This window comes from Dendropsophus ebraccatus, chromosome 14, assembly GCF_027789765.1.
Source record: "Dendropsophus ebraccatus isolate aDenEbr1 chromosome 14, aDenEbr1.pat, whole genome shotgun sequence".
In the NCBI taxonomy this organism is placed as follows: Eukaryota; Metazoa; Chordata; class Amphibia; order Anura; family Hylidae; genus Dendropsophus; species Dendropsophus ebraccatus.
Window position 1 is genome coordinate 31,125,982 of NC_091467.1, and position 17,224 is coordinate 31,143,205.

The 17,224-nt window shown below is 42.1% G+C and overlaps 1 protein-coding gene across 3 annotated transcripts in view; it reads right to left on the bottom strand.

Annotated features, from left to right (window-relative positions):
* Positions 1-4,378: 4,378 nt before the first annotated feature.
* LOC138773087 (myosin light chain kinase, smooth muscle-like) overlaps positions 4,379-17,224 on the bottom strand; it is a 52,569-nt gene continuing 39,723 nt past the window's right edge. For all 3 annotated transcript variants that reach the window (XM_069954036.1, XM_069954037.1, XM_069954038.1), the window contains 8 exons: positions 15,407-15,610; positions 15,093-15,310; positions 12,272-12,395; positions 11,058-11,210; positions 9,456-9,576; positions 8,669-8,753; positions 8,441-8,572; positions 4,379-7,214 (listed from right to left, as the gene is read on the bottom strand). In XM_069954036.1, the coding sequence (XP_069810137.1) occupies positions 6,964-7,214; positions 8,441-8,572; positions 8,669-8,753; positions 9,456-9,576; positions 11,058-11,210; positions 12,272-12,395; positions 15,093-15,310; positions 15,407-15,610 (1,288 nt within the window). In that variant the 3' untranslated portion in view covers positions 4,379-6,963. The remainder of the gene's footprint in view (positions 7,215-8,440; positions 8,573-8,668; positions 8,754-9,455; positions 9,577-11,057; positions 11,211-12,271; positions 12,396-15,092; positions 15,311-15,406; positions 15,611-17,224) is intronic.

A 17,224-nucleotide genomic window follows, 5' to 3' on the forward strand; every position in this document is an offset into this window, starting at 1 on the left:
AAAAAAAAAAATATAATGCACCCAAATAGAAACAATGCATTGCTGTAAAGCCCGTCAAACAGTTATGTAAATTATTGCAGGTGTAGTTGCTGGGTCTTACACAAGAGGGCAGAAAGGTGTTCCCCTGCTGCCCTATTTAAAAAAAAACCTCTCAGAGGCTACTTTGAGGTAGTGTACCTTTTAGGGAGAGATTGTTGAAAGCTAGATATCTCTACGACTCAATCAAATATATTTTGCACAGTGGACAGACTTTGAGAACGGGAACATCACTGGGCTGAGAGAAGCAGGATGGGTTGTTGGGATGGTAGGAACAGTGGTTAGGTATGGCCATGCACACATCATGAACAGGCTCCAGACAGATCACTAGTAGAAGTGGGTCATTTGATTCGCCAACAACCATGAGCAGCTCCCACAGTTCCCTGTCCACCATTCAGACACAGACAGCCCCTTTATTACACACCCTGTGTTTGCCCAGACCATTTCCAGGCACTAAGAAGCTAATTTGGTGTTATGGTGCCCATTACATGCCCTGCCATTGACAACCAAGCAGCATTGCCTTCATTTGCAGTGGTGTCATAAACAAGGAATCTGGATTGCTATAAACTGGATACGTATAGTCTTCAACAACAAATCCAGGTTCTGTTTGGATTTGAAGAAAATCAGGTTTCAATCCTTTGCTGTGATACACTGCCCCCTGCTGGTGAGATGATATGGGAAGCCATCACATAGGACAGTCAGTCACCTCAAGTAATGATAAAAGGAACACGAACAGCTTATAGTGCGTTTACACAGAGATATTTATCTGACAGATTTTTTAAAGCCAAAGCCAGGAATGGATTTAAAAAAAGAAGAAATCTCAGTCAATTCCTTTATGACTTGTTCCCTGTCACAGTCTGTTCCTGGCTTTGGCTTCAAAGATCTGTCAGATAAATCTCTGTGTAAATGCGCCATTAGTAATATAGCGGCTTTCAAAAATATTCAACACCTTGTTTTTTTTTACAAATTTGTCACGTGTTTAAATGTTTTTGTTTTTTTTTAAATCTGAATTATGTTGAAGTGAAAAGAGAAAAGTATATTGAAAAGTTCTGGTGCAATCAATTTCTTTTAGAAGTCACATGCTTAGTAAAATGAACTCCACCTGTGTGCAATCTAAGTGTCACATGATCTGTCAGTATCAGGCTGCAACACCATTAAAAGCAAGAGGCACCAAAAACATCATAAACACCAATTGGATCTCCAAAAAGTCAGGGACTTAATTGGGAAATATATATATTTATGTATTTAAAAAAAAATCTAAATTTCTGATGATTCCCCAAAGTACCATCAAATCCATTATCATCAAATGGTAGGAAGATGGTACCACAGGAAACCTGCCCATCAAAACTCTCATATTGTGGAGGAGACAGCACTTCTGGGGTGGTGGTGCTCGTAGTGGGATGGTGTCAAGTCGAGGGAAAGATGGATGGTGCTTAAAGCTACAAAAACATGGCCACTTTTCCCCCTACTGTTGTCTCCAGTTCAGGTGCAGTTTGCAATTAAGCTCCATTTACTTCAATGAAACTGAGTTTCAAAACCCCACCCAATCTGGAGACAACAGTAGGGGAAAAGTGGCCATGTTTTTGCACCGCTGGATAACCCCTTTAATACAGGGATATTCTTGCACAAAATCTTTTTCGGTCTGTCAATAAGTTAAGACTGGGATGGAGGTTCACCTTCCAACCGGACAATGACCCAAAGCATACTGCTAAAGCAACACCAGAGTAGTAAATGTATTGAAATACAAAGTCCAGACCTTAAAGGGGTTATCCAGCGCTGCAAAAACATGGCTTCTTTCCCCCTACTGTTGTCTCCAGTTTGGATGGGGTTTTGAAACTCCGTTTCATTGAAGTAAATGGAGCTTAATTGCAAACCGCACCTGAACTGGAGACAACAGTAGGGGGAAAAGTGGCCATGTTTTTGTAGCGCTGGATAACCCCTTTAATCCAATTGGGAATCTGCAGTTTGACATGAAGATTGCTGTTTACCTGGGGACACTATCTAATGTGAAGGAGCTGGAGCAGTTTTGCCTTGAGGAAGAAAAATCCTAGTGGCAAGCTCATAGAGAGTTATTTTATACTGACTAAGGGTGGGTTCAGACTACGGAATTCTCACGGATAAATTCCGCGGAATTCCGTCGCCTGTACGCGCGGAATTCTTTCAGCGTCTATGGAATGGTGTCTATGGAGCCGGCGGAAAGGCGTACGACTGTGAGCGCCTACAGGCAACGGAATTCTGCAGAATTTATCCGCGAGAATTCTGTAGTCTGAACCCACCCTGTGCACACTACTGAATATGCGCAAATAATTCCAGTGGATTCTGTAGCTTTCTCCCCTGCGCTCCTGCTTGAAGTTCTGCCAGACCCATGGGCTTCATTCTATGCACAGGCAGATTCCATCATCAGCCCAAAGAATTGACATGTCAATTCTTGCGGGGGCAGTGGAATCAGTCTGTGCATAGAATGAAGCCCATGGGTCTGGAAGAACTTCAAGCAGGAGCGCAGGAGGGAAAGCGACGGAATCCGCTGGAAGTTATCCACGCAGATTCTTTCCCTCAACTAACCTCTCATTGTGTCCCCTTGTTCTTGAGTTAATTCTTTTGTTTAAAAAAACACTTCACTCCTGAAACTTTAGTCCTTTAACATATTTTAATGTATCAATCATGTCCCCCCTTTCTCTTCTTTCCTCCAGACTATACAGATTTAAATCCTTACATCTGATATGTTTTATACCTCACACCCACATCCATTTTGTAGCCCGTCTTTGGACCCGTTCTATTTTATCCATATCTTTATGTAGGTGAGGTCTCCAGAACTGGACACAGTATTCCAGATGTGATGTCACTAGAGCTCTATACAGCGGGATCACAATCTCCCTATTGGTTATACCTCTAGCTATACAGCCCAGCATATGATTAGCTTTCCCTACCGCCTGGTTGTACTGGTGACTTGCAGCTTTACTGGCTGCAGAAGGTGGCTTTACAAAGTCCTGACTTTAGGGGGGTGAATACTTATACACTCTGACATTTTCTGTTATTTTATCCTATTTGTTGTTTGGTTTATAATAAAAAGAAAACAAAACGTTCAAAATTGTCGTCATGTTCTTTACATGAAATGGAGCCAACCCTAAAAAAAACTATTGTAAGTCCAGGTTGTAAGGTAGCAAAGCGCAAAAAGTGTGTGTGTGGTGTGTGCCCTTTTTTCGGGTGTTCCAAAATGCACATCGGGGTGCTTTCTGTGAGCCACATTCCACTGGTAAAGTAAGTTATAGGGGGACATTTATCAAACTAATTGCGCCTGTTTTTAGTCTAATATATCTAGTTTGCGCTCAAAATAAATCTAATATGAATTTATGAAGCTTTTTTAGACAAGACTATCCAAATTAGATGCAAATTTTTGAATTAGATTTTTTGTTGTTAATTAGATCGATAGTGCGCCAGAATTCTTTTTTAGCTAAATTTATTAACTGCGCAATTTTTTAAAAAGTCGCATATATTGGCGCATCGCTACGTCTGCTCCGGACCAGGTGAATTTATTAGACTAATTAAAAGACCATTATTGTTAAGAAACATTTACTATGCTATTAGACAATTTACATAAATTTGACTAAACACATTAGATTGGAAATAATGCCAGAACATCTTTGACAAAATCGTGTTTTTAGATTTGTTAGTAAATATCCCCCATAGTGTTGTTAACGTTTTGTGCCTTGCCTCTACCCTGTCTCTTGGGAGCCTTTGTTCTTTTGTTTTTTTTTGCCCACATCTACTTCGATGGGTATTTTCTCTGAAAGAATTATATGGACAAGATGCAGTTAATGAATGTTTTTAACTTTTAAATTCGAACGATATAACGATAATTCACACGATAATTGTCCTCTGTAATAGGGACCATAGCGCTGCTTTGGCCATATGGGTATTATCCAATACACGGACATTTTGACATCCTTATTAGAGTCCATTGGAGTTATATTCATGGCTGCTACCATTATTTGTGTACTGCTACCATATTTTGTACTTGCACTTTGATATGATAACATATTTATTATATGTGTAGTGACCAGCTGTATGATTTTGTGAACTTCTCTCTCTCTCTCTCTATATATGTATATATGTACATGAATGACAGCTTTTTTTCCTCTGTTTGTGTGACTCTTTTCCTCCTCGCATTTAATACCTTTTTTATTTAATTTTTTTATTTTATTTTGTGAATCAATATAGGAATTTCTTTTTATATATTTAATATTTTTTTAAAATATTTGTATATGTGATATTCTTTGGGGGTATGTTTTAGCTATAGGTAGAGAATTGAGATAGATCATTGATTACAATATTACATATGATATTGTCACAATTATATACATTTTATTATCCTAAAAAGGAGAAGTCACATAGTTACAGATAAAAGTGGTACAACCTGGTAGTGATAAGAGCTCTATCACAGTGTTTCTGTAAATCATGGCATCCAGTTTCACCCATTATAGCTACTGAGACATCACACTGTGTATGCCACCTATGGGTGAGGTTGGGATGAAGCAGAAGCCTCAGTGAATTTTCCTTATGAAGTATTGGAGTTTTTGCTGTGGTTTTGTCACAGTTGTCACCATCCTAGAACAGCTCCGATGAAAAAAAAAATTTTCAGCATGTTCTTCTGATAATAGGCAAAATATTGAGCACCTTGCGCCAACAACAAGGTGCCCATAACCTAATGGAAACAGGATAAACCCATTCTAAGCATCTCTGCCAAGTGGTCTTATGGCACTTGCACACTCTAACCACTAGAGGTGCTGTATTGCATTTTTTGCACCTGTTTGCAATGGTCCTAAGAAGTTGGCAGAGTCGATTCAGAGGTTAAAGTCTTAATAAAAAAAATAAAAGAACATTCGTTTGGCCAAAAAAAAAAAACCCTTAACTTTTATTACATTTAATAAACTTTAAAAATCACTGACATATAGTAGAAATAGCTGAACAGGTAACACAATGAATATCCCATTCGAATCTGTTATAAAACATAAAAAATGATTGTAATAGAGGAATATTTGGCACATTTTGGTATTGCAAATGAGCTGCAAAGAAACACAGGAGTTGTGAAAATTCAGAGGGGAAATTCACATTTGTTGCAGAAATTGCTTAAACTGAAAATCAGTTCCATCAAGGTGAAAAGCACATGGACCCTCGCACCCTTCCTCTGGGGCAATGGGACAGTGGCAGAAATTTCTGCAACAAATCTGCCAAATATGAAGTAGATGTGTAGATACCAAGCCTCCATCTACCTGGCCTATCTACCCTCAGGTTGCCACTAACTTAGTACGAAGCTGCTGCCCTCTATAGGAGGCTGGTAGCTTGTTTTATACACATCTATAGCAAAACTATAACTCCCATCGTGCATGAGCAGCCAAAGCATGATGGGAGATGTAGTTTTGCAACAGCTGGAGAGCCAAGGTTCCCTTCCATTGATCTATAGTGACTAGTCTAGACCCCTGATCTATATAGATCAGTCTAGAAACCTTGAGGCTAAGCAGCATGGTAGTAGTCAAGTCACAAAACTTCTCCATCACAGCCAAGATTACTATTCACAGCTTAATGGTGTGTTCACACCTACAGGATCTGCAGCTGATTTTCTGCAGCAGATTTCATTTAAATAACTGAACACAGCATCAAATCTGCTGCAGATCTGCTGCAGATCCTGTAGGTGTGAACACACCCTAAGGCTGGGTTCACACTACGTATATTTCAGTCAGTATTGTGGTCCTCATATTGCAACCAAAACAGAGTGGATTAAAAACAGAAAGGATCTGTTCACACAATGTTGAAATTGAGTGGCTGGCCGCCATATAACAGTAAATAACTGCCATTATTTCAATATAACAGCCGTTGTTTTATATTTGCCATTATATGGTGTCCATCCACTCAATGTCAACATTGTGTGAACAGAGATTTTCTGTGTTTTTAATCCACTCCTGGTTTTGGTTGCAATATGAGGACCACAATACTGACTGAAATATACGTAGTGTGAACCCAACCTAAAAATGGATCATAAAATGTCTGTCTTTTTGATTATTGATTGATATGGTAATTAAAATTTTATGGCGGCAAAATTAAGTGCAAGGTCCTTTTTTACCCCAACTGTTTATCACCCCAACTTGCACTTTTTGGAAAGGTTTTTCTCCCCCAAAAATAACTGATTACAAATGGTATGGAAATTTCAGCAGGAAAAACAGCTAAAATTTTCTACCTTTTTGCATGAAAAACAGCAGTTTTTTCTAAAGCTGAAACTCCAGAGGGTCAACATGATTATCTTCTGAACCCATACTACAGCAGATTGTTCCATTCCAAGTGCAGATCCAATGACTATAACAGCATTGGCTGACAGAGCTCTCAGGAGTAAGCTGCTGTCAAGCTTCTCTGGTGGTGGCTTATCTCCTCAAGAACAAAAGGATCAGAAACCAACATGCAGAATATTTCTATCCTCATTTATCATTAGAAGCCCTATACCCATGAGATGATCAGCAGCTTTGGCCAACATCAATCTAATAATATGTATGGCCAGCTTTAGAGAAGAACCTAGTCAGTACAATCCTAATCCAATCCCCCATGGGGTCCTGTGCAAGTAGAAAAGTCTGCAAGAAGAAGACATTTTAGGTTATCAGTGCCATTTAGTATAACAGAAGACATCTACATATGTAACACAACATATATCCAACAGCATATGGTGTTGCGGGAAAGAGTGCTCCTAACATGCAGCGTGCTGTAGTTATAGTAATGCCCTGAGATATCTGCTGTATACAAATGAATACATTATATACAAGACTATCTACTAGCTATTTTTTTTCCCGATTACATATTAGTGTCATACTCCTAGTGGCAAGACCTATTTCCCAAAGTGCATGGCCTGCTCGAGACAGGAGCTAGACAGTTCCAGTTTGCATATCAGGCAGTTTTCCCAGTCCCGTCCCTTGTTGAACGCTCTGCTCGTAGACAGTGGACAGTCAATTTGGCTGAGGTTTCTGCTTGTCCATGAGAATTTGTGGCCTGACATGTGTACACTCCGGCATCACCGGGCAAAACATCAGATATAATAAGGGTGCAGCTGCCCGAATCCTCGTAATCAATCTGGAAACGCTTACACTCTTGGATTGGGGATCCAGAGAAAAACCACAAGACTTCAGGGTCTGGGAAACCTAGATGTAAAAAATAAAATAAAAAATAAAATTATATATTATATATATTTTATAGATGGATATAATATCCATATATATATATATATACATACATACACATACACATACACACACACACACACACACACACACACACACACACAAAGAAGGGGACGTGTAGCCTCAGTTAGGAGTCTCAAAAGACGGGAATAGCCAGATATCCCTCTCTCCAGAGAAGGAAGCCCATCACCAAGGGGTGCCTCCTAGTGGGGAGAGCACCAAACCACCTTGATACGTAGTCCCTCAGGTCCTCACTCTGTTGCGAGCTTTGGGACCTAAATAGGGAAACACCAGGGTGGCCCCTGTAAGTCAAAGTCTAACTCTGTGGCGAGTATAACGGCATAAGACAAGGGTTACCAAGGCTAGGCATCTATCCACAGACTTCAGTTTTGGGGTATTTGCCCCTCGTCAGTGTGGAGTAGGATTCTGGCTACCGGGGGCAATGAAAAGGGTGGTTTGGTGCTCTCCCCACTAGGAGGCACCCTTGGCAACCGGCTTCCTTCTCTGGAGAGAGGGATATCTGGCTATTTCCGTGTTTTGAGACTCGTAACTGAGGCTTCACGGACCCTTCTTTGCATATTCAAATTTTGTAGGGGGCAATCAGTGGAGACTCGTAAATGAGTACTCCATTGGATTTTTTCGCTGTTCTCCCAGAGTTCAGTGATTGTTGTGTTTTGTTGGTATATATATATATATATATATACATACACACACACACACACACACACACACACACACACACACACCATGAGACGGGGGAGGAGGATTGTTAAAAACATGATTTCCAAGAGGATTATTCACTGATTAGTGAGAACCAGGAGAAGCGCTTGGCTAAGTGCTTCACTCCCAGTCTCGCTCCCTTTTCTATGTTGCTGCATTAGACAAGCTTGAGTGTACATCCTGCAGTGAGATGAAGAACACATCAAGTGCTTCTTCCGACTCTACCTCACAATCAATGGGAGCCTGAACACCAGCCCTTGACTAACCAAAACTTTTTTTTTTTAAAGTGACAGGGACACTTTTTGACAGGGATGGGGACCCTTTGGCCCTCCAGCTGTTGTCCAGGCATGATGGGAATTGTAGTTGTGCAACAGCGGGAGGGCCAAAGGTCCCCCATCCTAGATTTATGTTAATTCTTAAGAGTGTCTTACATGTATTTAAACCATAGTGGTGAGCCAGAACCTTACCCTCAATATGACAATGAAACCGAGCAGAGCTTCCCGCAACCTCCGACTGATCCTTTAAGGGGGAGCTGAAGACAGGCGGCCTCTGAAGTTGTTCCTGCAGTAAGCTGAACACTTTCTTACTTTCAGTGTCATCTGCCATATAAAAATGGAAGAAAATAACAGGAAGGGAACAGTCAGCAGAGAAAGGAGAAAGAGAACTTTACTAACTCCTGGATGCATCCAACTTACCGTCTGTAGTCGGGGAAGAGTTAGAATCTGACTTGTTACTAAGCATGGCCATCCTCTTCAGTGCCAGGACAGCCTTACCAGTTTTCTACAGGAGAGAGTGGGTTACTATAGAGGGACATATTACAGTCTGGGGTTTTCTCATTTAGGATTCAAGAAGCCAAATGAAATCAAATCAATTCTCGTGTGAAACACTTTGCAGAGAAGTGAATTGCCTTTATATTAAGTCCGTATAACCATGCAAAGTTTCCACTACCCATATGTTTTTTAGACTGTTTGCCTTTGTGTATACATTGCATTACTTTTGTGAGCTATTATGAAGCTGCTTGCATACATGTTGCTGTCAGACACACCCCAGACATGTTGGCCAGGCAGTCAAACAGTTTGTTTTACGTCCATCAGATGACTTGGTTTTAGGATGACACAAAATCAACAGAGCAAGCAATAAGATACTGAACAACCAAGGAATGCTGGGAAACTTCAGCTCTGCTGAACTGTGTACTATACTTCAGAGCTGTATTCAGACAGCAACTCAGAATCAGAACTAGAAGTAATACAATGTAAGTTTATAATTTTTTGTGTCAATGTAACTGGACAACATGTAGTCATAGCTTCTTGCAAAGTGTTAATAATATATATTATATTAATAATATATGTTTACAGATCTGTGGTTTACTGCAGCACAGTCATAACTATATCCACTAAGTTAAATCAGGCCAGACTATAACTACATGTAAGGTTAGCGTTCACTTGTGTTTTCTGCTCTGCTGCGCTTATTTGTATTCCTTACCTGCCATTTTTGTCGGGCCAAAAACTTTTTAATTTTCTCCTTGGACAGAGTCTTTGTGCTGGAAATGGCTTTGTCCTTGATCCAGGGGTGATTTAAGGCTTGTACAGCTGTAAGACGAGACCTAGAAAACAACAGATCTAGTGTGAACAGTACTAGATTTGATGTACTACATTTATATAGAACATCTAATCCATCAGGGCAGCCTTTAGGGTGTGCAAACATTGCGGTCTCCCAGGGTGCATCACTGACCTTGTCACCTGGACCAGTCATACTGATGCCAGATACCTTCCCTAGTTTACATGGTGGGCAGCATTATTTGGGAAGTGGTCTGGCTATTTTATAAGGTAACTATGTCGTATTGGGTTTATTTTTACACTATCACTGTGTTATTTGGGCTCTATATGCTACACCACAAGGATGGGGGTGTAAGGGCCCTATTCCACCGGACGATTATCGTTCAGATTATCGTTAAATTGTTTGAATCTAAACGATAATCGTTCGTTTGAATAGCAGTTAACGGCTAACGACCGAACGAGAAATTGTTGATCGTTTAATAAGACCTGGACCTATTTTTATCGTTGCTCGTTCGCATTGAATAAGTAGTCATTCGGTCGTTCGCAGTATTGACGAACGCAATAGCGACGACAAGACGGCCGCAAGAACGATTATCTTTCCATGTAAATCAGTGAAAGATTTCAGGCCGTTCGCAATAGTGGTCGTTTGGATCGTTTATTGTTAACGATTACGCGAACGATAATCGCCCCGTGGAATAGGGCCCTAAGTCACCAGAAAAAAAAATACACTGTAAAAAGGAAGAGGGATAATAAAGGGTACTCTACAGCAAACTATTAACCTAAAGCTGCCCATCTTTAGAGTAAAGTTGACCAAACAAACTTCCTTAAAGTGGTTATCCAGCAAAAATCTTTTACTTTCAAATCAACTAGTATCAGAAAGTTCTATAAATTTGAAATTTACTTCTATTTAAAAATCTCAAGTTTTCCCATACTTATCAGCTGCTGGATGTCCTGCAGGAAGGGGTGTATTCTTTTCATTCTGACACCATGCTTTCTGCAGACATCTCTGCCCATGTCAGGAACTGACCAGAGCAGCAGCAAATCCACACAGAAAACCTCTAATGCTCTGGACAGTTCCTGTCTCGGACAGGGATGTCAGCAGAGAGCCCTGTGTCACACTGAAAAGAAAACATTTCCTGCAGGACCTACAGCAGCTGATAAGTACTAAAAGACTTGAGATTTTTAAATAGAAGTAAATTACAGATCTATATACCTTTCTGAAACCAGTTGATTTGAAAGAAGAAGATTTTCGCTGGATAACCCCTTGAAATATATATATATATGCCATCAGGAGTCTATAGATGCAGCTTTCTTTCCTTGCCCCACAAAAAAACGTACAAGTTTGCCCAAACTGAGCAAGTAAGGAGGAAAATCTGTTGGCCAAACAAGAACTCTGTCAATTGCTATAAAATGTTGTGTAGTCTGGCCCTGCCTCCCACTAGTGCAGCAAGTGTCCACCCACGCATGAATATGCACTGGTTTGACACTAGTTCTGTCACTTCTGCTTCTATACGGCCATGTTACTTACTTCATGTTCTTCTGCAGCAGCCGTCGGATAAAGTCTTTAGCAGGGTCAGATAATAAGGAGTCTGTTTCTTCATCAAATTCCCAGCTTCCAGAAGTGATGTTCTGCAAGGTCTCAGTGTCATTGTCACCCTGAAATGGAGAATCTCCACTCAACCTGCAGTCAGAAATTGAGAAAAGTTAAATTTTACCTGATTGATGTTTAGAAACTCCAAGCATTCACTGATAACTGCAACAATCAAGGAAGACTGGGAATGAGAGATTGAAGAATGGTCTAAGCGCCTGTTCACGCTGAGCAAAAGTGGCGGAATTTCAAGCGGAGCCTGCGCCGCGGACGCCACTTGGAATTCCTCCTGTCCCACTGTTTCAATGGGATGTCTCTCCGCCCCAAAGAATTGACATGTCAAATCTTTGGACAAAGAGTGGAGGCACTCAAGAAATCCCATTGTGAGAAATCGCATCATGGGCTCTGCTTGGAATTCCGCCACTTTTGCTCAGTGTGAACGGGCCCTTAGGGTGGTATTACACAGGCCGATGGGGGCCCGATAATACCTGTAAACGAGCAGCGATCTGCTAGATGGTCGCTTGTTTACTGGGCCTATTACACGGCCCGAGAATCGTTAAACAAGGGCTGCAGGGACATCGTTACCAATGTCCTTGCAGCCCTTGTTTAAACTACATACATTACCTATCCACGTTCCAGGGCTGCTGCTGCGGTCCGCTTCTCCACAGGTCCCGCGTGCTCTAACTTCAGAGTGACCTGTCAGCTGACAAGCCGCTCAGCCAATCATAGCCCGGGACCGCCGTGGCCTGTGATTGGCCGGGCGGCCTGTCAGCTGACAGGCCACTCTACAGCTAGAGCGCTCAGGACCCGGGGAGAAGAAGACCGCAGTAGCAGCCCTGTAACATGGATAGGTAATGTATATCGTCAGTCGCCGGCCGTGCACCGCTATTACACGTAGCAGTGCGAAAATAGGTCCAAACCTATATCAACGATCAGCCGATGATCGTCGTCATCGGCTGCTCATTGTATTTATTACATGGAGCGATAATCGGCCAAATCGGACCGATTCGGCCGAATATCGTTCCGTGTAATAGTACCCTTACGCAGTGTATCCCAACCTGTGACCCCCAGGGCATACTGGGAGTTGTAGCTTTGCATATTGAAGATTATATAGTGTTATAAAGAAAAGACTAGGTAGTGATATAATAACTCACAGGATGTAGCATATTACACCAAGGCTCCACATATCCGTAGTAAACCCGACAGGTTCAAATGCGATAACTTCAGGTGCCACAAACTCTGCTGTGCCCTGCAACACCTTCACTGGCACTCCAGCCTCTAAATGCACAAAAACAGCAAATTCAGAACATCCCGAGTGATACATTACAGGATTTTCTTTGGTTACTGCTTGTCTGGGTTCTATTGGCTTAATGCCGAGTGTAAACTGCACAGAAGTATTAAGATGCAATGTATTTAATCTGGTAAGGATTTTGTATATAAAGCTGTATAGCCCTCAGTGTAAGTCTACAGCAGCTCAACTATAAAAAAAACAACATAGAAGCACATAGCAGGTTGCTGTACAGGTAAATATAGGTTATGCTAGGTATTTAGCCACGACATAGGTTGAACAGCCAAAGATTTCCATGTCACAGAGATTTAGTTACATCGCAGCTGATGTTAAGTAGCATTGACTTGGCCATCAGAAGAAATCAGTCCGAGGTGGGCTTGTGTCATGGCAAGGTCATTGCTCAGCCCTAGCCCAAATATGCACACTGGTTGTGCATTGTCAGGCCTAGAATTCTTGGCTCAGTGACCACTGCAAAGTCAGTTATCATTGTAACTGACTATATTCTAATAATATAAAAAAAAAAAAAAAAAAAAAAAAAAAAAATATAATATATATATATATATATATATATATATATATATATATATATATATATATATATATATGCATACATACATACATACATACATACACACACACACACACTTACCTGCACCAAAGAAATTTTACAATTGTCAAAACCCCTTTAAGGACACCAATCATTGAACATATAGTCGGATCTGTCAGCATCATGTTACAGAGCAGGACAATCCGAGCAGATAGATATATAGTTTTATAAGAAACTCTTCCCTGCACATTATGTGCTTAGAGGTCCAGTGTGCAGTTGTTCTTAGTGACTGGAACTGTATCTTTGTGTTCATTCTTATAAAGTAAGGCCAGCAATAATTTAGAGAGACTACCCATTGAACTCTTAAGACCAAAATAAGCAGAGATTACAGTAAAACACTAGAAGTCCAGTGGGCGATCCTAACTTGAGATAGACAGCTATGATATTATGTATAAAGGCAAGGATGACGATAAATGATTAGGGCGACCCTGTACCCACAATCTGACCCCCCCCCCAAACCACTTGTACCTTCGAATAGCTGCTTTTAATCCAAATCTGTCCTGGGGTCCGTTTGGCAGGTGATGAAGTTAGTGTCCTAAAAAACAACTTTAAAACTTGCAGCCCCTGTGTCAAACCGCCGTGGCCTAGAGTATCTGTGCCCTAACCTTGCACCACCGTCCCTCCTCCCCACCCTCCTCATCATTATGAATGCCACCGGCAGGATTTTTCCTATTCCTCTGCAGTGAACACTGCTCAGGTGCCTTAAAGGGAACCAATCACCTCAAAAACGCATATATAGCTTTTTAAATGTGCTGTTAGAGCCCACAGCACACTTTCCATACATGTTTCTATATACTCCCTGCCTCCCCCGTGTAATCCATAAAGTAACTTTATAAAACTGGCGCCCGGTATCCAAATTACATCAGGTAGTCACCTGGGCGATGTTCGGCTAGATGGTAGTCACAGTCAGTCCGGGTCCCCTGGGCGTTCTTCGTCGGTAATCACGCCCCCCTGGGCGTGATTCAAATCACCCAGTAGCTCCGACGTCACTCGGGAGCGCGCCGTGCACAACGTCGGCGCAACTATGTTCTTAAGCCGCCGCGCATGCGCAGTACAGCTGCTCCCATTCAGGCTGTACTGCGCCTGAGTTTGCACTGAGTTCGAGGCTATTCTGCACAGGCGCAGTACAGCCTGAATGGGAGCGGCTGTACTGCGCATGCGCGGCGACGTAAGAACATAGGTGCGCCGATGTCGTGCACGGCGCGCTCCCGAGTGACGACGGAGCTACTGGGTGATTTGAATCACGCCCAGAGGGGCGTGATTACCGCCGAAGAACGCCCAGGGGACCCAGACTGACTGTGACTACTATCTAGCCGAACACCGCCCAGGTGACTACCTGATGTAATTTGCATACCGGCCGCCAGTTTTATAAAGTTACTTTATGGATTACACGGGGGAGGCAGGGAGTATATAGAAACATGTATGGAAAGTGTGCTGTGGGCTCTAACAGCACATTTAAAAAGCTATATATGCGTTTTTGAGGTGATTGGTTCCCTTTAACGATCCAGCCCATGTGCAGTATTCACACAGCTGATGAATAGGAGAATACCTGCCTGGGGCATTCCTAATGATGAGGAGGGCGGGGAGGAGAGCTGGAGAGGTTGTGCCAGCCTAATGCACAGGCACTCTAAGCCACACCAGTATGACACAGGGCTGCAAGTTTAAATAAGTTGCTTTTTAGGGCGATAACTACATTACCTGCCGAACGGACCCCAGGACAGATCTTGGATTAAAAGCAGCTATCTGAAGGTACAAGTGGTTTGGGGGGGGACAGATTGTGGGTACAGAGTCGCTTTAAGCCCAGAATGAGCAGAAAGTTATATGAATAATTGACAGGATCTTTTTTCTACAAGCCTATAGATCAGTCTGCTCAGTATTCTCCTGCTGTATAACATGATTTGGTAGATTTAAACAGCATTTTTATGGTTCCCCTTTAACTACAGTTCTTAGCATACCTTAGTTTCTCACATCTATCAGTGAAACATTCTCACGAGTAACTTCCTGAATGGCTATAAATGCAGCAGTGGTCACAGCAGAGGTGCTGTGGTGTATTGTGGTGTATTGCAGGTCCATAACTTACCTAGCTTCCTAGCCAGGCCAAAGTCAATGATTTTGACTTTTGTGTTGACTTTACTGACGCAGACTATGTTTTCAGGTTTAAGGTCCAGATGGACGATGCCCTGCTGGTGCATATACTCCACCCCGCTAAGAATCTGCGACATGTATTCAATACTTGTGATCTCCGTATGCTCAAAGTCATCTGCTACAATCCTCTCAAACAGCTCGCCACCTGCAATACTGAGAGACAGGGAGATAGCTAACAACTGACGACATGGGGGGGAGCATGAATAGACTGAGGTAGAACCTCCTGAGAAACAAGGGGACAGAACTTACTACTCAAGCACCAAGATCACTGAGCCAGGTTCCTGGAAAGCAGCTACACAATGCACCAGACGGGGATGATGAAGCTTGTTCATCAGCTCAACCTCTGCCCGAGCATTTGCTATATCTTTCTGTAGCCTTGCCTTAAAGAACTTCCCAGCACGGATTTTACCAGTGGCTTTTTCCTGTAGCTTGTAGACTTGACCAAATTTTCCCCTTTAAGAAATATAGACAGTAGGGTGAGAAATATAATGCAATAAAGTGTTGTAGCTCAACATTCATCTAACAAAGCTTATACAATGATTAAAAGGAGTTTATGACAAATGGCCATTAGATGGCGCAAGACAACTGTCATCAGTTTACTGCTCTTAAAAGTCTATCGCATTGCTCTCTACCCTGTGGCTCTTTATCTGTTGCAACACTACATGCTTGTAATAAGCTTCATACTCACACAACAATATCACTATCTGTTACAGTTAGTGATGAGCGAATACTGTTCGATCGAATAGATATTCGATCGAATAGTAAGGTATTCGATCTATCGAATAGTTCATCGAATATTCGATAAATATTCGATAAGCATTCAAATTCCCCAGCTTCCGTTTTTTTACCTCCAAGTGGTCGAATAGATGTTTTTCAATAATCGAATACTTGTTCCCATAGACTTTAATGGGATTGAATATTTGGGAAAGATTCGTACGAATATAGAATATTCGAATATTTCACTATTCGCTCATCACTAGGTACAGTATAAGAAAAACAAAGCTCTGGTCTTGTAAGGAGAGTTGCTAATAAAGGGGTATTCTCATCTTTGCTTTTCAACTAGATAACAAGCAGATTGTGGGGGTCCAACTGCTGGGATCTCCACCGACCCCGAGGAATCACCCCCTGATGCATGGAGCTCACTGGACATGCTATCTGTTTATTTTCTACTGACCCCTGAACACTTCCAGGAGATGAGTGACGTGTGTGCGGCATACAATGCAGAGCCATATGCACATGACTGTACCATACAGTTCAGAGCCAAGCATGCATGGCATACAATGCCTTGTGCTCAAGAGTGTGTAGAATATAGTACAGAGCTGTGTGTGTGTGTATAAAGCCATGTGCACACCTATGCAGCATACAGTGCAGAGCACTGTAAGGAACAGTTACTATTATTGTGCCCCTGCCATACACCAGGTAGAAGGCAGATTCGCCCCTTCTACCTGGCTTATACCCGCCATATCCTGCACTTGCCTGATGGTCGGGTGGCACGCATGGGGGCAGGGGGGACAGCAGGCGTAAATCATTATATAAATCTACACCTGCTGGAGGGGTTGCGCAAGGCCGGCCTGGTTTGCTAAGAGGCGTACGCCTCAGTAATCTGGCCAGGAAAAAGGCCTTTATTTAAGACTGTCTGTCGGTGGGGCATATAGCGTATAAGGGTGCGTGCAACATAAAGTGTCAGAGAAGTGTGGATAACACGTTGCTTGCTTGCTTTGATAAATATCTTTAGTATCACTGCCTACAATATGCTCCAGTGTTCACACTGGCCTTATGGGAATGGCTGATTGTGCTTGCTTGATAGGAGGAACTTCCCTTTTGCAAACCTGGTCTGGGTTAGCCCCAATTCTCTGATTCTCTGCACATCAGGATATGTACCGGAGTTGATCCTCCATGAGAAGCATTGACCTGTTATAAAGCCTTCAGTAGTGTTGTGCCTATGAACTGCACAACCTGACAAGGTGAGCGTCAGACAGTACTATACCAGAAGGTGCCCTTGGCTGTTTTTTTTTTTTTGCAGCATAAATGGTAGATTTACAGTGTGTGCGTGCATGCATGCACATA